At 35.6% G+C, this 27,346-nt stretch overlaps 2 protein-coding genes and 1 long non-coding RNA gene across 4 annotated transcripts; 1 reads left to right on the forward strand and 2 right to left on the reverse strand.

The window, feature by feature from the left end:
* Positions 1-333: 333 nt before the first annotated feature.
* LOC139192315 (uncharacterized) lies at positions 334-3,815 on the reverse strand. The gene is made up of 3 exons (XR_011576373.1): positions 3,603-3,815; positions 3,369-3,430; positions 334-643 (listed from the first exon to the last, which is right to left on the reverse strand). It is a non-coding gene; the product is annotated as an uncharacterized lncRNA (long non-coding RNA).
* A 1,872-nt stretch (positions 3,816-5,687) lies between these two features.
* On the reverse strand, positions 5,688-8,394 carry LOC103425189 (uncharacterized). 2 transcript variants are annotated; one of them, XM_070814269.1, is made up of 5 exons: positions 8,120-8,394; positions 6,980-7,919; positions 6,813-6,866; positions 6,412-6,596; positions 5,688-6,029 (listed from the first exon to the last, which is right to left on the reverse strand). In XM_070814269.1, exons 2-5 carry the CDS (start codon positions 7,845-7,847, stop codon positions 5,940-5,942), a joined length of 1,197 nt encoding a protein of 398 aa, XP_070670370.1. In that variant the 5' UTR covers positions 7,848-7,919; positions 8,120-8,394; the 3' UTR covers positions 5,688-5,939. The 2 variants fall into 2 exon arrangements, with proteins under 2 accessions (XP_070670370.1, XP_070670371.1); XM_070814270.1 differs by having other exon boundaries at positions 6,980-7,916; positions 8,120-8,376.
* Positions 8,395-16,270: 7,876 nt separating this feature from the next.
* On the forward strand, positions 16,271-27,209 carry LOC103411895 (G-type lectin S-receptor-like serine/threonine-protein kinase LECRK4). The gene is made up of 4 exons (XM_070812909.1): positions 16,271-16,382; positions 16,473-16,650; positions 20,262-20,349; positions 25,797-27,209. Exons 1-4 carry the CDS (start codon positions 16,271-16,273, stop codon positions 27,207-27,209), a joined length of 1,791 nt encoding a protein of 596 aa, XP_070669010.1.
* The last annotated feature ends 137 nt before the right edge of the window (positions 27,210-27,346 follow it).

Genomic DNA, 27,346 nt, shown 5'->3' on the forward strand with positions numbered 1-27,346 from the left:
AAATGAACTTCTAACATTTCAGTTGTTATGAATTTTAATGTTTAAAATTACATTGTTAGAACTCACTTTTGCAAAAAAAAAAATTACATATGTTTTTCGAATGTTACATTTCTTTTTTAATCTATCCATTTCAAATGTTACATAGATTTTTTCAATCTGTTTATTCATTTTCTCCATGATAGAAAATTTTCAAAATTGGGAATAGCAAACTTATTCCAATAACTCCTTGTTAGTTATAAAATAAAAAAATAAAAAATAAAAAACATGAACTCAATTGCTAAAATTGATTATTCATAAATTGAGGGACCAAAAATTGCAAAATACAAAAATTGATGCTGCATACAAAACATATAACATGATTTTGCATAAAATCAAAAACTTATTCTACACGAAAAATAACAAAAAACTAATCTGATAACAAACTCCCAAATACAAAAAATCCAAAACTCAAAAAATAAAAATAAAGCCTGACATGTCTGCTTGTTGTGGTGAGAAGTCTGATGACAATGACTTCATTTTACACCTCTTGTCTTATTGTTAGACTTGTAACGATAAATACGTGGTCTATCACCTTGTTTCCTTGTAAGAGAGGGCTTAACATGAGCATTTAATAGATCAAAAATGGACTTGTTCAAGTCAGAACCTGGAACAATAGGAAACTAATAGCTTAGTTTATAAGAATAAACTTTCCAGTAATCATTCACAAAATCCTCAATGTCACGATGATCATGCAGAATAACTTGCAAAGCATGAGCACAAGGAAATCATTTATGCTTCCATTGAACACACACTAGTGTTGATCCAACATAACAACAAAAGAGTTCTTATCCCCCCGAACCTCAAACACATCATCAAATGAGCTACTAACAATCCAATGACTACATTCTTGAACAAAACCTCTAAGATCATCTTCTTTTTTGGGACATAACAAAGAAAACCACTTTTTTGAAACACGGATCATGTCAGACATCATGACAATCAACCTCCCCATAATCAATTCAATCAAATCAAGAATAGGTATGCGACGCTCTTTAGAAATCATTGCGTTAAACGATTTTGCAGTTGCATTACTCATTTCACCCCACTGATTTCCCCGAAAATGTATAATAGAATAATGCTCTTTTGGGAAGATCATCTAAAAATGAATTGAAAATATATTTGCCAACACTTCTCATTTTCTCAATATTCCTATCAAAATCTTCAACATTACATGCATATGCACAATTTTTGAAATACTAACACAACTGATCATTCAAAAACTTATTACCAACACATCGCCTCTCTAAATTTTCCCTCAAATGTATAATGCAGAAATCATGAAGTAGTAGAGAAGTACTTTCGAATAGCATTCAAAAGACCATGATGTTGGTCGATAATGAACGTGATCTTCCTTCTTTGGTAATTTAATATCTGAGCCAAATGTTCAACAAACCACATCCAATTATCTTCATTTTCTATGTCAACAATACAATAATACACAAGAAAAATCTCTGTATAGAAAAAAAATTAATAATTATATTAAATGGTGCATAAAAAGAATAAATTGAGTCATTAATCAGTTTGTAAAAAATTGATGCTGCACAAATGCTAATCAAAAGTTCAAAGTCTTAGATATATATTGGTGGGAGGGGGGCCAACCCCCCACCCATAACTTGATTCATAAAACATTTACTACTTCCCAATCCATTCCACATTAATAAACAAATGATGCACTTTAATAAACAAATCTATACAAAAAGAATAACTTGATTCTCCAAAATATATAAGCATTAAAATTCAAAACAATATCACAAATCTGTAATTTATAACAATTAAAAAATAACTTACTATTATTTGCATTTTTAGCACAATAACCAAGAAGAGTACCAATATATCTTCCTTTCAAAAATGTACCATCAAGGAACAACTTTGGTCTACACCATCGGAATCCTTTTACACAAGCTCCAAAAGATATGAATAACCTTTCAAACCAATTACTATCATTATCAAGTTCTAGTGCACAAAGGAATCCATCATTGGCACGCATAAACTCATCAACATACCAAGGCAAATATCCAAAAGAGAGAGCCTCATCACCATTAACCTCATTATATGCAATCTCTTTGTCACACCAAGTTACATGGTATTTAATATCAAGGCCATAACTCTCCTTCATTTCTCTCATAAGGATGGATTCAAACGAACATTGACAACCAACAAAGAGGACAAAACAGAAGGGCCAAACCTTTTATTCTCCTTTTGACGAGTACGTCCAGTGCAAGTATGAATATTATTTAATTTTTAATGATAAAACAACTACTAGGCTCTTGCAAAATCGCATGAACACACCATTAACACCTCTCCGACATTTTCTTTGAGTAAACAACAATAACACACTTGCAATCATTCTAATGATCTTGACATCAAAACCAACCTCAATAGAGTATTGTGTAAGTTTTCTACGAAATTCAACTACACCATCTTCATAACTTTGTCACTCATTTGTTGTATAATGGTGAGGTCCATAAGAGCCATACTTACTCAAATATTAGTTCTCATCTCCAATACTGACAAACATAGAAACCTAAAAGTTAATTACCCACACAAATTTTTATAACTAATATGCAGATAAAGCGGCACAACTACTGCATAATTTTCATATACACACTTCAACACTTTAACAACGTACATGATCTACACAAAAAAAAAACATAAAGTTAAACTGATGCTGCACATAAATAATTAGATATATATATATATATATGCGTTTTAAAATATAAATATAATAATCAATAAAAACTAATGCTGCACAAAATCTTTCAAAAATGATGAAACTCTTAGAATATTTTGCAAAAATTGATGTTACACAAATGACAATAAAAAAAATGTATAAAAACTGATGCTGCAAAAATATCTGTAACACAGTGCTACACAAAATACCAAAAATGATTAAATAATCCATTAACTGGTTGCTAATCAATTGTCCTTTCAATAAACCAATGCCAAGCGATTCTTTGTGATTATATAAAACTGATGTTGCACAAGTATTACGTTGAAAATTATTAAATATTTATGGAGGGTTCCCCCCTCCCCACCCCCAAAACTTATGTCAATTGATTCTGTAAGATTCTATGAGTTGATGTTGTACAAATATTGCGTTGAAAAATATTAAATGTTTATGAGGGGATCCCCCCCCCCTCCCCCCAAAACTTATTACAACTGATTTTGCACAATTCTATAAGCTGATGTTGCATCAATATTAATAACTGTCACCAAATACTAAACTAACTCATACTACATTCCAATTCTAACAAATATACACGATAACTATACTACAAAAAAACAAAAGGAACTTCAATGAAAACAACAGTAGTACAACGAAAATTCACCTTCGCCAAACACTCTGTCAAATAAAAACTGAATCAAAATCTTCAAAACTAAAAAATTGTGCCTGCAAAAGACAATAAAATAAAATAATAATCAATGCGATCAATAAAAAAATGAAAAATAAGAAACTTGTTTCAAAATCTAAACCAAAATAAATTCAAAAACACATAGTACTTCAAAAAAACTAAATCAGAACAGATAAAATTCAGAAAGAGAAACTTGAGAGATATGCTTACCTTCGAAGAAAACTTGAATGATTCGAATAGAAATTATGGCAAGAGATAATTGAGGGAGATGACGAGAGATAAATCGGAACAGAAAAACTTTAGAAAGAAAGAAAAATAGCTGAGAAACCAAAATAAAATTTGAATGATTCAAATAGAAGAGAGTAAATTCCATCAATCACCGCCGATCGCGTTTAGCAGAAAAAAGAAGGGCAAATACATAACTTCATTTCTTACGGAAAAACAAGACATAATGTCATCTTACGCACATTTAAAAAATGTCTTTCTTTGAAATGTTCAAAAAGTGTGGTCTCAATATATAATTAAGTATTTAAAGTATACTCTAAGTGTAATTTTTCCAAAATTTTATTTATAAATAAATGGCTTCCCTATTAATAACACTGAGGCCTATTATAATAAAATTTAACACTTACTAAACTGTGTATGTGATTAAAATTTAGCAAGTGTTAAATTGACACTATATCGGCATGGTTACCAGTCGGCCGTAGATCCGACGCGTAAATCTCCATGTTGCATGATACATAACATTCAACCATCTCAACCAATTTCTATTATTAGGCCCCCAAATACAAAAGAAAATACAGTTAACCCTACGATAGTTGACATTACGATTGTCAACGTTTACTTTATCACAACCTAACACTTGATCCTGTGGCTTTTTTCTCAACACCTCGAAGAGGACCCAATTTTGATGAAATAGAACCCAACACCTTTTCGAGTGGGACATGTAAATCTTAAATATACATGTTTAAATACTTGAAATCACTATTTAATACAATAGTCTGCTAATATTTTTCTTCATTTATAAATAAGAAGTCTTAAATTCAAAACTTGTGAAAAATGAATTCAATACAAAATTAAATCATTAGTGTAAAATTTATCGATATACTCAAAATAAATAAAAAATACTTGAAATCGGAGTGCAAAAGAATTAAAATGGGCAGGAATCGGGTTATGAAGGAATCGCGTTCCTTACGAATTACGAATGTAACACCTGCATTTGTGTAGGGCTCAAAGCAAAAACCTGAAATGGCAAGCAGCATGAAGTCAAGTTCGGCCAACCCAAATATAAATTCATTGGCCAAGGTTATCATTATCTTGAATACTAGATGATTCAAAGCTTCAAAATATTCCGAAACTAAACACTTTTGATTACTAATGTTTTAACACGTTCAATCACAAAGTCTCATTAACTCATTGTCACCAAAAGAGGCCTACAAAAGAAATGTATAAATTGAATTAGTATCCCATTTAGGAACACCGACACCAATTAGCATGAATCCAACAGAGGTAAGTGATCACAGAAGATTTACATTGTACACTCAGTTACTAGAAATAAAAATTAAAAAAAAAAAAAAAAAAAAGCAGAGTACCAAGGAAACTATCTTGAATTACATAGCAGCTCAAGAAGATTTTGATTTCCTACAAGCAATAAGATCACACACACACACCTCTGTAATGGATTCATTTGCATAGAGGCAAAAACCAAGAAAACTATCTTAATAGCATTCATAAACAAATAAATCAATAATGAATCAGATAAGTATGAAATCATAAGGGTAAAACGCACCTTGAAGGGCGAGGAGAGAGAGATGAGCGGCGTAGATGACAGAGGGGACGAAGGAGATGAGAGAGAGGGCAACGAGGAGGGAGAGATGAGCGGGGGACAAGGCGTTTGAGACTTTGAGTCTGGCGGAGAGATTGAAAATTTAGGGTTTTTTATTTTTTATTTTATTTTTATTTTACATATATTAAATTAAATGGGTAAATGAATACCCGTTATAACCGCTCATTTAAATTTCATGGATAAACGATTATACCCATAACCGTTTGTTCGTCTAAACAGTTACTCATAACCGTGAACTTTAAATGGGCAGGTAACCGCGGTTACCCAAACTCATGAGTATTTTGCCCACCCCTAATAAGCACAAGTAAGAAAAAGTTACTTCAATCAATAAAAATGAAAGGCAGTGAATAAGAAAACTCACCGCCCGTAAATTCCTACAATCCATCCCCAAGGCTTGTTCAAATGAAAATTCTGTGCCAAATAAGGTTGAGTGTAGACAGATGGCAAAGTGATAATGCTTCGGGACAGGTTTGCCCAAGCAAGGAATAATCTAAATGAATATTACACGAATTTGATGAACGTTTACGGCTTATTAAGAAAAATGGTAAGACGAAGAAAACAGGCCTCCTGGGTTTTGAAATTGGGGAAGAAAACAGTCTTCAAACAACATTACATGAATACATGGGTACACATGCACAAGTAGACAAACTAAAGTGACAAACAATCTGACAATAACACAAGCACCGGAAAGTGGAAACAGGCTATTGTTTCTCGGAAGGCATTCCACTGGTAATTTCAAGTTCCGTCTTGCAGTTGTCCCTCAAATTTTTTAGTGAGACATAACAGTCTTCCTGCCAAACAGAAACCAGAGAATAAATCACATTAAGATCCCCAAAAGGAAAAGTCACTAGTTAGCAAAATAAATCTAATCTGTAATACAAAGATTTTACAAAATTAGGCTGACTACTAACACTGCTATACCACAAATTAATTAGTCGAATCCAGGTTTTCCTCCACTGCCTTATGGCCAGCAATAGGATGTGGGACTTCATGTTACAGACTAAAGTTTCATTAATTAAGGTTCATTGATCAAAAGGCTATGGATCATTAACATAAAACTGAAATAGAGGCAAATGTGAAAGATTTCTCCAAGATAGGTAAAATAAAAACGATAAGAAAGTTTCTTCCCAAAGAAAGTGCAAGCCAGGCCATAGTAAACAAAGTTATACTCACAAGATGGTTGCTTTCATGAACAAGCACATCCTTCATGTTAAGAAAGAGTGATCTCCACTGACTCGAGAGATCATATTCACTTTTTGACGCTTTGTTTGGGTGTAGTTGGCCCTTAGTATTAATCTCCTTCCCCCTGACACTTTTCTCAACCAATACGCTCGCTTCTTTTTTACTCCTCTTCAATGCTAAAGATAAAATGTAAAATTAACGAACAATAAACTATTTCAAAGTAAACGAAAAAAACAATGTCTACTCTACGTAAACTTACCGTCAAATGAAAGGCAAAAATCGAATTAATGAATAGTAAAAGTATTGCAGAAAGGAAAGAAAAAGCAACTTCAAAAAACAAGTTAAGATGTTTCACAATAGCATCATTTCCTACACATTCTGCACAAACTCACCAGCAATTCGACCCTTGATATCCTGGTATTGGAGATCCGACAAGATGTGAGCAGCTGATTGTCAGATTGCAAAAGAACCAAACTTATTTCAGTCAACATTTGAACTTCCACCTCACAAGCAAGCAGGTATAAAAACTAACATAACAAGGAGTTGTAAATTGTCATACCTTTCAAGCAAAACGAACAAGAGCAATCTTTGAGCAAGTCATCACCTACATTCAAATCAGCACTGCCACCACCTTTAAGAGTCGTGCATCTTTCCAACTTTTTGAATTCGTGGGATTTTGAGCAACTTTGCGACCTAGGCAACCTCGACCACTCATTAGAATCATATTTGGTTGTTGCCACTTTACCACCTCCAAGATCCTTTTCGTTATTACCGCGAACAACAGTGACTAATCCTTCATATAGAGGACCGCTTTGATTAACTTCTGAAATGTGTCCGGGTTTATCATATTGACATTTCCCCCCACCACCACAACAGTCTTTCTTACTCATTCCTGAGCATTTTGAAATTGAAGCAATGGACGAGCAATTATCCATCAATGCATCACTGACTTCTAGAGCACTGCCCGCATTAGCTCCACTGTCACTGGACCTTTCCCCCATATCATTTGACATAGTCAAGGTAACAGAATCGCTGTTGTCATTCGACGAATCATCAATGTCACTATAAGTAGGCGAAAACACTGATTCCTGTGTGCCCTTAGGCGAAGACAAAGCTTCAGGGTTACAATCTGCTCCAGTTTTGGTCTTGCATTTCTCTCCTACTAAATCCTCAACCCCTAAAGACAATTGCTTTGCAAATTTCGAACCCCTATTTTCCAAATCAACAATTTTACCAAACTCATCTCGAGATTTAGCACCCGAAGCAGCTGAAACCATCGAAAGCCCCCTTTTTATGGGCCGGTTGGTCAAATCACTGAGAACCCGTCGGGATTTGCAAGACCCATCGGTTGAATTATCACTACTCATAGTGCAATTCGGTTGCAAAAGGATAAACAAAATCGAAATATAATCAAGCCAATTAAGCATTCAACCTCAAAATCTTGAAACCCTAAAAACCCCAATTCTCCTGCACGCCAAAAACAATGGATTCTCCAACTTCTGATCCAAAGGAAACAAAAAAGGAAAATCCGAAAAGCAAATTAGTCAATTACAAAGCGGAAACACCATAAATTTGAAAGAAAAAAAAAAGCTGCATATTAGTGAAAAATTAGGAAATCCCAACTGGAGATTAAACACTAGATATGAAAAAACAAAATGGAAAGTAGAAAACGTGATTAGGGGATAAACAAATTACTGACCTTTCTTTAATCTGGGAAATGTTTGGTGATTGAGATGGAAGAAATCTGAGTGAGGATCTGGAAATGGACAAGTGTGGGCGGGTTTTTAAATTAAAGAAGAGTAAGGGGAATTAAACTAAAACTCAAAATTTGTTGAGGCGGGAGTCGATTCAGCCTGACCCGGACCCGCCCTCCTAAGTTTGAAAACTTCAGCAAAGTGTCGCCCAACGCCACTACTAAATGGGGCATCTCTCTCTCCCCCCTTTTAAATTTTGAAAATTGAAAAAAAAAACAATCGATATGATATTATATATAATTCATCTTCTCACCTTGGAATGTCATTCTAACAACGTCAAGTTTTCCATCCAACAATATCATACAAGTTATTTCTAAAAATGAGTCATGTGATTATTGGACGACAAGCTTCAAAATGTTAGAGTGAGTTAATAGATCATGATTTTGAATCAAGGTGATGTATGTGTGTCTCTAAGGTGACAAAATAAAGTTAGCGTATAAGTGACATATCAAACTATTGTTGGAATTAACCCTAATAGCTAATAGTAAACCCTAGAACACAACGCATCAAGATTAGTGAAACCTTACCTGAAGAGCCCACGAACACGATGTAAAGAGACTCTTCTACTCACTTGGAGACCTGTATATTCTTATGGTGATAGTCCCAAATGAAGAATAGTTTCTCTGTGAGCAGAGAATCCTTTTTTAAATAAAGCAAGGTTACCCACATTCCATCCATCGTAGAGGTTGGTTATAGAGCCGTTGCTTTTAGTTCCAATTGTGGAGGAAGTAGTTCTAATACATGCTTCAAAATGCAAAGCACAATGGATGTAACTCCTCAATTATAGGACATGGTTTTACACGTATACAAAATCCTAACTGATTTATAATTTCAAACATGTTGACACACCTTTATCACTACTAGTTGAGTCCAATTATGATTCTTGCATTCTTCCACTTGGACGTTGACTAGTTGTGGTTTGAAACAACATGTTCATAATAAATCATTCCTAAGTGATCACCATGAGTTTCACGCAATCCATATCCTATACACATCTACCAGTAACCATTTGAAAATCGAACTCCATAATACAATGCATGTATCAATACTGCATGCACCCATGAAATCACGATATTAAGAATCGCACTGTATGATGTCAATGACATATGCATATATGTACAATCCATACTTCAGTAATCACTACAATTATCACACCTTTTCCTTACACACTCATCTATCCAGTGCACTTTAATCAGGCTTATCTTTAGAGCTTTTCATCCTTAAACACTGGACTTCGAGTTGATTTTCTAGCTTCCTGCACAAAACAAACTTATCCAATATGTTCTTTGGAACAATCATTGGCCACATTAAGTGCTTTAAATAAGTCTGAATCAATAACCATAGTGTCAATTGAATATAAGCTTGAATGAAACAACAAAACACAAACTCGCAGCAATACTAATACATAGTTATAATTCATGCAGTAGCACGTTTTACTCCCACATTCCTACATAATCAAAACTATCATGCACACCCATGTTTGCTACATGTTCTTTGAACACTCCCACTAATCTCGCATATCGAAACTAATAATAAAGATTTACGATAGTGGTACGTTTCTAGAAAATTGTATGCAACAAATCTTTCCAGAGACATATCAACTATTCCTTATGTGAATGTGCAATAGCCGTATAGATCCTTATTTGATTAGTCATAATCTCCATCCTTACATTCGCAAGTTGATCTCCTGTATCACCGTCAAACAGTCCTCCTTTTACTTTAAAAATTGAGGTCATGCACAAGTCCAAAAAACTTTCACAAAGTAGTACAATTAGCCATTATTCTAACTAGTTAGCCACTAAGTTTATTTATTGCACGGATTCTTTTAATCAAACCAGAAAGGATCCTTACGACGAAAGAGTACAATACAGAATAATTTGCAAGACGTAAGGCAAAACAAATATTATCACTCCTATTAATTTAAATAAGGAAAAATTAGTATCCGGTCTTTAGTTACTAATGTTTATTGAATAAAACCTTATTACTTTTCAGATTTTGATCCAAGTCCCTAGCATTAATGTAATGAATTTACATGTCAGTTACATAATGTTTTAAAATAAAAACTAATAATTGATTTAGGATTTTAATACTCACACCTTTATTAAACTCCTAACTAATTTTTAAGCCAAAACATTTCCAAAATAAATAAAAAATTAGAATAAGTTTGTACCCATTAGCTTTTTAGAAAATGTTTTCAATTTTTTAATCTTATATGTACCTATTCATGTAATTTTTTTCAAATTTTTAATCTTAAAATGTACCCATTCTTAAATATACCAATTTGTTATATGTAAAATGTACCATTTTTTTTATATAAAATCTATTCAATTTTTCTTCTAATTCATTTTTAATCTTATATGGGTACATTCTTTTTCTTTGATTTGAGAATGATTTCATGTAAAATTTTATCAAAGAAATTTACTAAAGTTATTAAGCCTAATATCTTCTTCTTCTTTTTTTGTCTGTGTGGTTTTGAAGAATGTACCCATGTTTTGGTACAATAATTTGTTTTGTTAATTTTGATGAATGCACCCATGTTTATACACACACACACACACATAGATACATAGAATAGTATAATTTATATTTTAATATTTTTAATCCCACAAATTATGAGTTTTTATTTAAAATCTCATTAACATAAAGAACTATGAATTTTTATTTTTATTTTAAAAAATATATTAACATAAATTGACACACCCCAACTGGAGTCGAGAAGTGATGGCCGTCACGTAAGAGTGATATAGCCAAGTGCACAACAAAAGTGATAAAAGAGACGTGAATAATTCAAAACCAAAACTAATCTTATTTAACTAGAGATACCATGTAAGTGTGTGAAAGTGATCAAATATAAGATACACGTATATCAGAGCATAGGTAAAACGAAAGTGCAGTCGAACTAACTAATTACTAATTATACAAACAGGGAGAAGATCCCTACTTTTATTTATGGAAATGTCAGAACCGCCGTGTAGTCCTCGTGAGCCACCAAAGACGAGCAGCTACCTAGAACCTGAAGGGGTGCAAAACAAAAGGGTGAGTGGGCAAAAACAAAACTTTAGAAAAACACATTTATCTTTGTGAACATATAACCCCTCTCCGTAAAACCCGTATAATATCCAAGAAATAGTAATATGCACATATATAAAAACAATGTTCAAGAGCAGTGAAAACATAATTATGCCATGTCATAACATTCAACACTAAAATATGTAAGTCAGGTGAAACATCGATATAAATTAGCATGCCAGCCGGAGTCACCTAACATAACCTATACGACTGAACCTATAACTCATCAACATATGTCTGCACACGAGTCGGAGTCAGCTAATGTGACTTGTACGACAGGCTGGGTGTAAATAAGTACGCTCAAGTGCTACGATCATGTGAAAGCTGTGCAATAAATCGCGGGTCACCTACGAGTCGGAACCACCTATTATGGTATGTATGACATGTCATCACCAAAACTTGGATCCAAGGTGAGCGTGCGGTGCGTGAGGTGAACAATCACGTGAAAGTTGTGCCCTGGCCTCGGGCGGGAGCATTAACACCAAGGTGCAGCATAATAAGCTCTAAATGCATAAATGCATAGCAATATGCAATGAAATAAGATCAATCACATGCCAACTCACCTGAAGCTTACCTGAACCTTCGCAACATCAAATAGTATAATTCACAATTCATACTAATGCAACAGTATAGTAGTAAGTGGAATAGACATGGCATACAAGGCATAAATTCATTTAAAAATGTTTTTGGAAATCGAAAAGTAGTTATATATATAGAGAGAGAAAACAAATGCCCACTCACTGATTAGTAGCAGGATTGTAGCCCCTAGCCTCGCTTGTCCACGCTCGTCTTCGAGGTACGTCTCACCTTCTTCTTCTCCGGTCACTCGCCAGTTTCTATTAGAAGTCCAAAATCAAATAAAAAATGGTCAAAAAGTCCCTGGACAGCTTTGGCCAAAACTGGAGTTCCTAGAAACCGTGTGATCCGACGTCAACGCAACCTCAAACCTACTCTAGAGTGTTAGGGAAGTTAGCGTGGGAACCTTTCCAAATCCTAAAACCTCTTAATCTTATCGGGATCACGTCGGAGAAACTTTGCTCCATGTCGAATCTCACGAGTTAACGGGTTACAACTCACCAACTCGAAAACTAAGGGTACCACTAGGTTTGTGAAGTCGAAAGGATAGTGATGGTGGTGATTTCCAGTTCGATCCGTGTTGATTCGAGGTGTAAGTCAGCGAGGGTGTCTCGAGTGCAAGAAGAAGAAGAAAGAGGAAGTCTCAAGAAGGAGAGAGAGAAGGGAGAGTGTGGGTGTGTATGTTCCGATTGGGTAGAAGAAAGAGATATATTTTAATTGGTCCAAATGAAATAAAAGCCCAAATAGCTAATGGAGGCCAAGGAAATAGGAATTAATATGATTGGTTCTTTATTTTGGCCCGTTACGCACTCTATATATATTCGTAACCATTTCATTATGCTTCCCATTCAAGTCTAACTCGCGTCATCACACCCGTGACGTTTGGTACGATTTAATTACAATGATAGAAATAATAATTTAGAACTGGATATGTACATCCACGTCACTTAGCCAACGAGGGCATATTCATCATTTTACACACTCGAGGAGAAAATATATATAATAATTTAGGGCGGGTCGTCATAGTCTACCCCCATAAGAAAATTTCGTGCCCGAAATTCCTACACATAAACAACACATCAATAACCATAAAATAGACGTGGATACAAGTCTCGCATACGCTCTTCAGTTTCCCAGGTGTCCTCATTGACTAAATGGTTCCTTCACAAAATTTTCACCATACGAACGGTATTGTTCCGAAGAACCTTATCTTTCCAATCTAAGATTGTCACTGGTTCCTCTCGTAGGTCAAATCCAAGTTAATCTCCAATGGCTGAGGAGGAATTACATGCGATGGATCATAGACATAGTGACAAACCATAGACACATGGAAAACGTCATGTACCTTTGATAACTCTAGAGGTAGCTCAAGCCTGTAGGAAACTTCACCAACTCGCTCGGTGATCTAATACGGTCCAATATACCGAGGACTTAATTTACCTTTCTTACCAAACCGTACCACACCTTTCCACGGAGATAACTTTAAAAATACCCATTCTCCAACTTTATATACTCTGTCAATGGTATGTTTATCGGTGATACTCTTATGTTGATCCTGGGCTGCTTTCAGGCTAGCTTTAATCACTTGAATATTCTGCGTGGTCTCATCCACAATCTCAGGGCCCACTAGCACTCTCTCACCAACTTCAGACCAACATAACAGGGTATGTCATGGTTTACCATAAAGCGCCTGAAAATGTGACATGCCAATGTTAGAATGATAACTGTTATTATAAGAAAACTCAATCAAAGCTAAAAGCTTATGCCAAGCATTGCCTGCAAAACTGAGGATCTCAGCATATCTTCTGGTGTCTGAATGGTTCTCTCAGATTGTCCATCCGTCTATGGGTGATAAGCCGTGCTGTAGAGCAATCTCGAACTAAGGGCTTCTTGGAAAGCTACCCAAAATTTAGAAGTGAACCTGGGATCCCGATCATAAATGATACTCACTGGAACACCATGATATTTGACAATTTTTGAAATGAACCATTCTGCCAACTGACTCAACGAGTAATTTTCTTGAACGGGTATGAAGTATGCTGACTTGGTGAGTCGATCAACTATCACCCAAATACCATCATAACCATTCCACGTACGAGGTAACTTGTACACGAAATCCATGGTAATATCTTCCCATTTCCACTGAGGTACATGAAGTGGCTGTAATAACCCAAAAGGTTTCTTCCTCTCTGCCTTGACTTGTTGACAAACTGCACAACGACTCACATACGTAGCAATCTCTCTTTTCATACCAGGCCAATAATATAAAGGTCGAATGGTGTGATACATCTTGGTACTCCCAGGATGCATTGCATATGCCGAAATATGTGCTTCATCAAGTATATCTTTCTTTAATTCTGCTATGTCTGGTACATACATCCGATCACCCTGCATAACCATACCATCGGGTCTCCGAATCCTGAGGTCTTTCTTTTTCCCTCTAGACACTGCTTGTATTAACTCCTGAGATTCAGGATCATTCGCCTGAGCTTTGAGTACACGATCCAGCAAAATTGGCCTAACTTGAAAATTAGCAAGTAGAGCTCATTGGTAATCTTCCCCTAATGTGACTCTAATAGATTGCAACTCCGTCAAGAGTGGAACATTGTGTGCATAAAGTGTGTTGAGTCGACCCTGGGATTTCCTGCTTGAAGCATCTGTTACAGAATTTGCATAACCAGAATGATACTCAATCATAATCACTGAGCAACTCAACCCATCTCCGTTGCCTGAGATTAAGATCTTTCTGAGTAAAAATATATTTAAGACTTTTATGGTCGATGAAGATCAGACATGTTTCCCCGTACAAATAATGCCTCTAGATTTTCAATGCAAAGATAATAGCGACTAACTCGAGATCATGAGTGGGATAATTCATTTCGTGGGGCTTTAATTGTCACAAGGCATACACGATCACTCTACCATGCTGTCTTAGTACACAACCCAAGCCATTCAAAGAACCATCGCTATAAATCTCAAGTTCCCACTGTCATCTAGAAGTGCCAACATAGGTGCATAAGTGAGACAATACTTTAGTTGCTAAAGACTTCGCTCACAATCATCACTCCACTCAAATTTAACTCCCTTCCGAGTTAACCTCGTCAATGGCAGAGTAATAGCTGAGAAATCCTTCACAAAAAGTCGATAATAGCCGGTTAGACCAAGAAAACTCAGTACTTCTATGGCAGTACAAGGATGTTCCCAATTCTCTACTGCAGCTACCTCCTAAGGGTCTATAAGAATACCCTGGGTTGATATCACATGTCCTAAGAACGACACTTGATCCAACCAAAATTGACATTTACTAAATTTTGCATATAGTTGATTTCCCTTAACTAGTATGCTCCGCCTTAGATTTAGAATATACCAAAATATCATCAATGAAGATAATAACAAAGTTGTCGAGATACAATCGAAATACCTGATTCATTAGGTCTATAAAGGCTGCTGGAGCATTAGTTAACCCGAATGGCATCACCAGAAACTCGTAATGACCATAACGAGTTTGAAATATTGTCTTCAAGACATTCTCACTCCTGATCTTCAGCTGATAATACCCAGATCTCATATCAATCTTTGAAACCACACATGCACCCCGAAACTGGTAAAAAAGATCATCAATACGAAGTAACGGATAATGGTTTTTAATCGTTACCCGGTTCAACTATCAATAATCAATACATAAGATTAGAGTCCCGTCGATCTTGAGTCCCAATAACCATAATCAATTGTCTTCGATCCCGGATGCACCACCACCACGTCGTCTCCCTGATCGCGTCAACCGAGGTATTCCTAAACTTACTTATGAAGCCGACCCTAGATGCAAAACTAGGTATCCGGTGAGTAAGCCCAACCCTGAGTCTAATGTGTTATACCCGTTAAGTAATTATGTGTCTACCAGTCACCTGTCAGAATCAAATAAGTCGTTTGTGCATCAATTATCTACTGTATCTATTCCTAACAATGTGCATGAGGCTTTAACTGATCCACGTTGGCAAGTAGCAATTAATGAAGAGTTAAAGTCTTTGAAGAAGAATGCTACCTGGGAGATCATAGATTTGCCAACTGCCAAGAAACCTGTGGGATGCAAATGGGTCTATACTGTGAAATACAAAGCAGATGGGACGGTGGATCGTTTCAAGGCAAGACTGGTAGCAAAAGGATACACTAAAAAATATGGAATCGACTACACAGATACATTTGCACCTGTAGCGAAGATCAACACAGTTCGTGTTTTGTTGTCCTTGGCTGCAAATCTTAATTGGCCCTTACAACAGTTTGATGTGAAGAATGCCTTCTTGCATGGAGACTTGACAGAAGAGATTTATATGGATCTTCCACCGGGATGTAATGCTCCAGATAAATAGAAAAGAAAAGTGTGCAGGTTGAAGAAATCCTTGTATGGCTTGAAGCAGTCCCCTCGAGCATGATTCGGAAGATTCACAAAATCTATGAGAGCATTTGGTTATAGACAAAGTAACTTTGATCATACTTTGTTCTTGAAAAGACAGAATGGGAAGCTTACTGCACTTATTGTGTATGTAGACGATATGGTGGTAACAGGTAATGATCTGGAAAAACGTGCGGCCTTGCAAAGATACCTGTCTACAGAATTTGAAATGAATGACCTTGGATCCCTGAAATATTTTTTAGGGATTGAGGTGTCGAGAAGCAGTTCTGGAATTTTTTTGTCTCAGAGGAAGTATATTATTGATTTGTTGCACGAAACTGGCATGTCAGCTTGTCAGCCAGTAGCTACACCATTAGAAGAAGGATTGAAGCTTAATGTTGATCCTAATCAAGTACCAGTTGACAAAGGAAGATACCAAAGGTTAGTAAGCCGTTTGATGTATTTGGCACACACAAGACCGGACCTTACTTATGCCTTGAGTGTAGTGAGTCAATACATGCATGATCCTGAAGAACAACATATGAATGTCTTGATGAGAATATTGCGATATTTGAAGGGAAGTCCGGGCAAAGGAATTTTGTTTAAGAAGAATAATCACTTTAGTGTTGAAGGTTATACTGATGCAGACTGGGCAGGTTCCATTGATGATAGACGTTTAACATCAAGTTACTTTACGTTTGTTGGGGGTAACTTGGTTACATGGAGAAGTAAGAAACAGAATGTGGTTGCCCATTCCAGTGCAGAAGCATAATACAGAGGTATGGCTTTGGGGATTTGTGAAATTTTGTGGATTAAGCTTCTGTTAAGTGATTTGGGTATACAACATGATTAGCCCATGAAATTATTTTGTGATAATAAAGCTGCTCATGACATTGCACATAATCTGGTACAACATGATAGAACAAAGCATGTTGAAGTTGATCGGTTCTTCATCAAAGAAAAATTGGAAGGGAAAATAATTGAAGTACCGGCGATAAGAACAGAAGATCAGTTGGCAGATATCCTCATAAAAGCTGTTTCGAGTCACAAGTTTTCAAGTTTCTTAACAAGTTGGGCATGAGCGACATATATGCACCAACTTGAGGGGGAGTGTTGACTTTTGTATTTTAGGTAGGATCCCTAATTGATATGTAATCCCATGTAATCACTTGTAATTAGTTTTCTTTCCTTTTATGTTAGGGTTGTGCACCTATAAGTTCCTCTTATAGAGAAGAATATATCATCATTCAAAGCATTCTCTTCTTAAAATACATAACCAATGATCACGAAAATGTGCATTGTAAGAGAAGACACATGTACATACTATATATCAAAAAATCAAGCATTTTCGCGGTCCATATATGTGCCATTGATTAAGCTTTATTCAAGACATAATTTGCCAATCAATTTATGTGCATCGACATCTCTCATGAAGAGCAAAATATATAACAACATGATTTTCCCACGCTTAAAAAAAAAAATAATAATTCTATGACATGGCAAAAAACAATTTCTATCTCATGCTTTCATAAAATTGGTCCCTTACATACCTATAATGAGGCTCATAGCAGAAGCATTCGTAAATAAAAACAAAGAACTTTACCTCTTGATCACGCATTACATAGGTTACCTCATGAAAAACTTTCAACACCCTTGGGCAAAACTTTCACAAACTTTAATGAAATAAATTCATACAATGCCATCCTAATTGAACCAAAAATAATGATCTACACCTTTGGACAAGGAGACCATCGATCCCTTTTTTATAATTAAGATGCAAGTTTGATCAAAGAACCTTGAAATCACTAGTCCTAATATCAACCAATGTCAATGTGTCAATATATATATATATATCAACATGTATAATAGTGTAGTCAAGAAGACATTACCTATATGCAAAGAGTGTACCAACAAACAACATATTGGAAGTGTAAAATGATGAATGATTACCTACCTGGAGAAGTCATTGATGAAACCAACGAATAGCTTATACTCCGCAAACCCTGATGTGAAACAACTTCAAATATTAAACACAGATTTATGTTAAACCATTGGGCAAGAAAAATAAACTGTCAAATATGCATTATGCATCCTTATTTGTATAGCTATTTCACAAAATTCACATTCCAACATGAATCACATCTTTGGACAAAAGACTAAAGTTGCCTTATGGAATCATGAAATACTATACACTGAGTCACAATTTGAATCAATCATTTTTTCTTTCTTTGGAAAGATTAGTCTCATGTTATAAACTGTTAGTCACAAATTTATGTAAAAATTACCCTGAACAAAATTTGTTCAAGAATACTTTATCATGGTTATTGCTCCTGCAAAAAGCCTTTGGTTTCAATAACCTTGGAGATGAGTTATCTTTATCATGATGCCTTTCAACCAGTGTCTTAAAAACTTTATACACATGAACCATTAATAATGACAACCATAAACCACAATTAAGTTTTTGTCATATAAAATTCCTAATAATCCCACTTTTTCGTGAAGATTATTTGTTTGGAGTCTTTAACAAGATGAATCAAAACTGTTAGCGACATAACACTATAGCTTTGCAATTGTCCAATTCATTAGCAAGCCATTAATTACCTATACATATATGTTGTTTTGGAAGGAGAGTTTAATAACAAGTTTACTTGTATATGAAACTTGCTAGCAACACCACAAGATTAAAAGTACGTAAATACTACCTGAAGAAGCTATGGATGACCACACAAGAGAGAACTTCTACTCCCACTAATTAACTCAGTTTACCTTTATTGATCAAGATTGAATGATCTATTTTCAATCTCTAGACTCCAATATTTCAAGCTACCTTCATGTCAGACTTAACCAATATATTCTTGCAAGATAAGAATTAGCCATTTAAATCAATCAAACACATATAACAAGTTTGAAGGACAACAAGTTCTAATGCTACCATTTAACAACTTCAAATGGCAAGAAACACAGGCTTGAAATAGCATACATATATATCAATATACACTCCAGTTTCATTAAGTTTGGAAAAATAAAGAATTATATATATTAGGTTTTCCCAGCAAATATGAATCTAATCATTATCAGAGTGATTGGAAATAATGCATTGGATCTAGGGCCTGTTATACCAAATATTGGAATTAACCCTAAAAGCTAACGGTAAACCCTAGAACACAATGCAACAAGATTAGTGAAACCTTACCTGAAGAGGCCACAAACACGATGCAAAGAGACTCTTCTACTCACTTGAAGACCTGTATATTCTTATGGTGATAGTCCCAAATGAAGAATAGTTTCTCTATGAGCAGGGAATCCTTTTTTTAAATAAAGCAAGGTTACGCAACTTCCATCTATCGTGGAGGTTGTTATAGAGTCGTTGCTTTCAGTTCCAATACTGGATGAAGTAGTTCTAATACGTGCTTCAAAATGCAAAGCACGATGGATGTAACTCCTCAATTATAGGACATGGTTTTACACACCCTAATTGAAACAGGTTGACACACCTTTATCACTACTAGTTGAGTCCAATCTTACACCAATTTCCTTAAAATTGAAAATGAAACTCTATAAAATAATTGCTTTCGGTTTGATCCAATCGTTGTATTTGATTTGGTCTTGAACCCATTAAGTGTTTTTTTGTTAGGCTTGCCTCTTTATGCCCGTTTGATAGGTTGGATGCGACAGGTTATATTCAATTAAAATGGCTATGAGTCCAGTCTATTTTTTATTGTGTCAACATGTGAGATGGTCAGGACTGGATAATATGAGTTATGAATCTAAAATAAGGCGGGTTATGTAACCCCCCTTACACACGGGTTACAAGTCCAATCTGTCGCGGACGATGCAAGATGCCTCCTCCATTTAGTCATCACCTTTCCTCTACTGTCAGTCTCATTGTCTCTTTCCATCATCGAGCGGTCATTGAAGCAGTGTTGCGGTGTCGTCCCAAGCATTGTTGCGTTGTCGTCCCAAACATCGTCATAGAGTCATCACAAGTATCGTTGTAAGGTTGTTGTTGCGTTAGAGGATCTTTTTTCTCAAATTCTCATATCTGATTGCAGGTGGAAACCGCACACTTCATTTCTCATAATCTCAATTGCAAATGGAAGTCGCGGGTTTGTGAGCGGCGTTGTGGATTATGGTGGGTTGGTGGGTTGCGATTTTTTAGCGTCGATCTAAATGCATGAAGAGGTTGTGGGTCGTGAACTTCATTAGGGTTGATCGTCGGTGGATGGGTGGCGTCGCGAGTTGGTGAGTAGGCAGGTGGCGTCGCGAGTTGGTGGGTGGGCGATTGCGCGAGTTTGTGAGTGGGCGGCGTCGTATACAGTCATCGATCTTCGTTGTGGTCACGACTTGTTTAAGTGCTATTTCACGTTTCATTCTAATCCCAATCCAATGGAGTTAGACTACACCAAACAGTAGACAAAAAGCTCACCCTATCCAATCCAATCTCAACCTAACCGGTCCAAAATACGAAATCCTATCATGTTTGGTCCACCAAACATGCCCTTAGTACTTGAGCTCAAGCTAAATTCAATTGACCCACAAGAATCCCCTTGTTCATATCGAATAACTGACCCCCACCCTCTATGTGCACCCTCCCTTCGCATTGCCCCATCATCATTAATTTTGTAACATTCATCTGGAGGAGGCCGCCAATGAACCACCTCACAATTCAGCATATCCCACCTTCATCGTAGAACAAACTTCATAGAATCTATCAAAATTAATTATAACTTTATCAAACTCTATAGTTTTGAAATCCCTTAAATTCGTCCAAAATCTCATTTGAATACACCATTCCCCTCCCTTTTAATTGAATTTCAGAGATTTCAAGTATATTTTTAGTGGAATCCTTCAAAGTTTCAGTGGGAAAGGTGAAATTCATGAATTTTTTGGAGTACACATCCACTTAGTACTATGGTCTAGTGGTATTCCTCTTCACTTGTAAGTGAGAGGTCTGAGGTTCGATTCTTGCCGAAGACGAAATTGAATCACATTATTAAGACAAACCCTAAATGTAGATACTATCGTTTGTTTAAAAAAAAATGCATTACGAAATTTCTTTAATTTCCTTGAAATTCTTCTTTTTAAAATGAAATCCTAATTTAATACACGTGGACTTTATAAACTCTTTCAAAATCCTGATTGAATAACCCTAAAGTTTTAGAAAATCACTCAAAATCTCAATTGAATACCTATGTTAAAATCCCTCAAAATCGCAATTCAATACCCCTTCCTCCGTAAAATGTGATGAACATCAAAAAAAATTTCGTTGAAATAAGAAACTATTTGTATCATTCTAGATAGACTAGTGCAGCATAGTAAAAATTTCTACCACAACTTGTTGACAAAATTAAAGCTCTATGAATCTTGAAATCAACTATTCTTTCCCTTTCATGCCCTAAACATGATTGAGCCCACACATACACAAGGTCTGCTCCAACACATTCTCGAAGAGCATGCATAACATTCTCCCATTTCTCCAAACTTTTCCCACAAATAGGCCAATTTACAGTCTTTCGCTCTGCTAAAATTAAGCTACAAGGCGTAAAATCTCACATATGGTGATGTATGAAAACATCACCACACAAAAAACAACATGCATTTGGTGTCTTGAGTAACTTATTGTTGTCCAAAAGAATGTTACCGACCAAAAAGATAAACGACGTGAAGTTGTATCTTATTTGCAATCAATTCCAAGAGTTGGTTTTCGAGCACATATGACTTGTCTACTTTAAAAGAATGAAAAGTTGAAGGTTGTATTAATTGAGGAAGGTCATAATCATGCTTTGGTTGCAACACCAATGAAGCATATGCTTAAGATCAATAGAAATATGTAAAAGGCTCAAAAAGCACATGTTGATCATGCAGAAAAAGATAGGATTACCTCTTAAAGCAACTGTGGAGCTAATGAGCATACAAGTCGGAGGGCGTGACAATCTTGGATTTTTAGATACAGATTATAAGAATTATATGCATAGTAAGCAAAAGAATAAAATGAAAAAGGGAGATGCTAGTGCTATATTGCAATATATCCAAAAATGCACTCGAATAACTCCTCATATTTTTATGCAGCAAATAAGCAAGGTGTAGTATTTGGTTCAGTTTTGTTGTATGATGAAACCAACTTCTTTAATGTGGCTGTTTAATATTTTATTTCAGCAATGTCTAAAATAACAATGTTACGAATTAATCAGGTGTAATGGCAATGGCAATATTTCAAGTCTTTCCTGAATCTTGTCATCATTTATGTGTTTGACACTTTATCAAAACACTGCCAAGAATGAGGCATGTTTTTCAAAGATCAGTAGAACTTGGTCATGATTTCAGCACGTGTATGTGATTATAAGGATGAAAATGAATAGCATCTAGCATGGAATAATATGCTTGAGAAGTATAGCTTTCAAGAGAACGATTGGTTGTGTTGCATATTTAAATTACGAGAAAAATAGGCTTTGGTGTAATGGCTACATACTTTCACTACTGGCACGAAGAGTGAACAATGTCTTAAAAAAATATATGAAGCCAAAACGTAATTTTCTATGATTCTTTGAACATTATGAGAGAGTGTTGGCTGATCAAAGATATCTAGAATTATTTGCTGATTTCAAGATGATGGAGACAATCCTATTATTAGCAAATGTAAAGATGTGGTAGCAAGCAGTGGAGGTTTATACCCGAAAGTTATTTTAACTTTTCCCAAAAGAGTATACATGCTTTCTTAGTTGTAGCGTTCTCTGCTACCACATCGTCTTCAACATTTTGATTCACAAAGTTGATATGTCTAAGATGACTATGGAGTAGAAAGTATTATGTGCTAGCTAGTAAACGTCAATAAAACTTGTTTAAATTTGAGGCTTAAACTTAGATAGTTGATTGTACTTGTATGAAACTCACTTTTGTAGGGATTTTTATGTGCTCATGCAATTAAAGTGCTTGATAAAAAGAATATGAAAAAATTTCATCTCATTACATATTAAATCGATGGAAGAGAGAGGCAAAGACTAGAAATATGAAGGATTACCATGGAATGAATGCTCATGACAATTCTAAAGAGTCTATGAAAAAACGCTATAACCATTTGTGTCGTAATTTTTGTAAAATTGCTTCCTTTTTTGCTTAACATGAGAAGTTAACTAAATAAGTACATTAACGTTCAATTGAGATGCTCAAAGACTTAAAAGAAATAAAGAAAAACCTTGGTGAAAAAATAGATTGCACAAGTGTTCAAAATCTAAAAGACAAGGCTGATTTAAGTGGTAAAGAACATGTTGAGATATGTCAGTGTTGAGCTTGAGAATTCTAATTTACTTTTTTAAACATAAATGTTGGGATATGTCAATGTTGGTTTTGAAACAGAACAACATTTTCAAGCTATACAAAGGATTCAATGCACCAATTTATTGCCTTACTTTGAAATAATTCTTAGTTTTTCAATTTCATTTATCTCAGTATCTTCATTTTCAAACATATCAACTTCAACTCTCATTTTCCTTATGCCTCTTACGTAATATAGCAAATGGAACTAAGTTTTCATTTCCAACTTCTAAAAGTTTTAGACAAGATGACAAGTTGAACATTTTGACAAGCTGACAACAAAATGTTCCTTTCACTCAATTACCGAATGTGAATATAATAAATAAATATACAACTACAAATACATACAAACAAGTACATATGTGTATTCGATGTCCTAAATACTAATCATATTACTATATTTACCCGTTTAACTTGCTGTTTGTAAGAATCAACAACAAACTTTAATGCTTTTTCACAAGATGAAGGAGTTTGGAAACTAATCAAAACTTTCTTTTGTAGATTTTTAGCAAAATGGATAATTAGAGGTGTGCACATGTGGAAAAAATGGAAGTATATTATTTCTGTTGTAGATCTTTTGCAAAAAAGAAAAATTGGAGATGCGGAGACCACCCATGATATGTTGGCGTTGTGCAACATGAAGAAAAATTGGGAAAATGTCTCTCATTTTTTTGGCAAATTTTGTGCAATATAGAAATTTGAATTGGAGGTTGTGCACTATTTTCTTTTTTAATTGTACTATCTTAATGTTATTGGAAAAACATGGTGAAGGTTCATTATTTACTATTGTTTCATTTTCCTTTTTGTTGTAATACAGAATGACAAACAAACATAGCATAAGAATAAAAACAATAAAATGCGATGGATTTCCTTATAAAAAAAGGAAGATGGCTTTGCTAGAGAAGACAATGAGCGAGTTATTTTTTCTACAAAATAAGCAAGGAGTGAAGGATACTAGTAAGTGAGGGTATTTTAGTATTTTAGATAGGTATTTTTCATATTGAACAATTTTTAGAAAACAAAAAAAGGTAAATTCATATTAACTATCAAGTTGGGCAAATGTTGGGAGAAAACAATACCATATTTAAAGAAAAATATCATGCCCAACTAAGTATTTTAGGAAAAATATCGTCCCAATGAATTGTGACTAAATGTGAGTAAATATTATCCTCAAACTTATTTCTTTTAGAGTTTTATAAAGTTTTTTTTAGAGCTCACGGTTGACTTTGAAGGTTTAGGTTCGTTAATGTTTGGGGTTGATGATTTCAGGTTTAGAATTTTAAGGCTTTTTAATCAAAACAGTCCCTAAGATTTGCATAACTCTTCACTTTAATCCTTGAGATTTGAAATAGATAGAATTGGTCCTTGAGTTTGTCTACAATCAATCATTTTGGTCATTCCATGAAAGATCTCCATGAAATAAGAATAAAATGACAAAAATACTCTCAATTTTGGTCATATCATTTTGGCTTATTGTTTATTAAATTGAGGTCATCCATGTCGAAATTTTGCTTTGCCAACGATGTTCGGTGGAGCAAAATCAATCTCACATATTGACTACTAGAATGGTACTCCTCAACAACATTGGTAGGGGCACGAACAGGTGCATAACCAATGATCTATTCCATCAAGACGGGAGTAGATTCTTGCAAGGTTGAGGTTCGAGAATATTATCCCTTATTCTTGAAGTTTTAGGTCTTATGTACCAAGGATTATGCTTCGGGCATAATGCCACACCTTGGCAGGCCCTGATTATACAATATGTTTGTGAACACAAACTCGAAATTGTATTGTGAAAGAATATGCCATTCAATGTATCCCTGCCGAAGCAGTGCATCACCATTTGGTTTGGTTTTGACAGAACTGGGTCGAGCCATTCGGTAGACTCCAGCCGAACTGGGTCCATACCTTTCTCTCACGTTTGTGGTAGTAATCAGATCCGAGAATTTGATAAACTTCCGCTATCTACACTGCTGCTTCAAAGGCGAGTTAGAAACAAGGAAGGACGAGAAAAGTATTCTCCAGTCAAAATTCGATCGGATTTATAAACTTCAGAATTGTTCTTATTAGGGGTGGGCACTTGGAACCGAAAACCGAAACCGAAACACGAATCGAATCAAACCGCACCAAACGGTTTGGTTTTGCGGTTTTGAAACGGTTTCGGTTTCAAAATCGAACCGCGGCACACAAAACGGTTTGGTTTCGGTTTTGGGTTTTCAAAACCGCACCGAAACCGAAACCGCACTTTTTTATTTTTATTTAGTTCATTCAACTAGGTTATACTTATACATTTGGTTTTGCGGTTCTGGGTTTGCACCGAGTGGGTGAGGGACAGCTACATAAGGGCAACCCTTGATTTTGATGGGATTTTCATGCTATACTCTTACCCGAAAAATTTCACTGGAATCGCAAGCTGGAGTAGTCCTCTGTGGTATCAGCCGGTTGATATTTGCCAAGCACTTATGGAAGACATGGGCGTTGGTGTTTGCGGATACAACAGTGTCTGTAAGATGAATCAAGATCATAGGCCAACCTGCGAATGCCCAAGAGGGTTTTCTTTTCTTGATCCCAAGGACTTGTACCGAGGCTGTAAACCTGATTTTAGACAAGGCTGTGAAGGAGATGAGGTACAAAGTCCCAGAAAAGATTTGTATGATGTCGAATTGCAGACAAATACTGATTGGCCAACCCCAGATTATGTGCGGCTAAAACCTTTTACAGCGGAGAAGTGCAAAGAGTCTTGCTTTCAAGATTGTTTGTGCGCTGTTGCTGTTTTCCGGTCTGAAACCTGCTGGAAAAAGAAGTTACCTCTCTCAAACGGGAGAGTGCAGTTCAATCTTAATTCACAGACCTTCATCAAAGTCCGAAAGGATAATGTAACTCCGCAGTTTCCTCCAATGCCAATTCCAGATGATAAAGAGAAGAGCAAGACCACTGTTGTACGTGTGGGATCAGCACTATTAGGTACCTCCATATTTGTTAATGTTGCTGCTCTCTGTCTCGGTTTTTTCTTCATATTCCGGAAGAAACCGGTAAGATCTAGTACCGATATTGTTTTGGACTCGAATTTGCACTCTTTTAGCTATGAAGAGCTACAAGAAGCTACAAATGGATTCAAGGAAGAATTAGGAAAGGGTGCTTTTGGAGTGGTTTTCAAAGGGGCGATGCAAATTGGTTCTGGTGTCAAAGTGGCGGTGAAGAAGCTACGCTATGTTATGCAAGATGTCGAGAAGGAGTTTAAAACAGAACTGAATGTAATTGGTAAGACGCATCATAAGAATCTGGTTCGTCTTTTCGGATATTGTGATGAGGGGCAACAGAAATTGCTAGTTTATGAGTTCTTGAGCAATGGCACATTGGCAAGCTTTCTTTTTTCTGATATCAAACCAAGTTGGAAACAGCGAATTGAAATCGCTTATGGCATTGCGAAAGGGCTTTTGTACTTGCATGAAGAGTGCAGCACGCAGATTATCCATTGTGACATAAAGCCACATAACATACTTCTCGATGATTATTACACTCCTCGGAAGAGTGCAGCACGCAGATTATCCATTGTGGCAAAACTTTTGATGATGAATCAGAGCCAGACTCATACCGCTATCCGAGGAACAAAAGGTTATGCTGCACCTGAGTGGTTTTGCGGTTCTGGGTTTGCACCGAGTGGTGCAATTTTGGTGCATATTCATTAATTAATATACAAGGAAAATAAGACCATCTTATGCATAAATATGTGTATATTTTAAATTGTACATTTTTTTCTCAAAAACCAAACCGAAACCGTTTGAAACCGCACCGAACCGAACCAAACGGTTTGGTTTCATTTCGG

This window comes from Malus domestica, chromosome 15 (assembly GCF_042453785.1).
Source record: "Malus domestica chromosome 15, GDT2T_hap1".
NCBI lineage: Eukaryota > Viridiplantae > Streptophyta > Magnoliopsida > Rosales > Rosaceae > Malus > Malus domestica.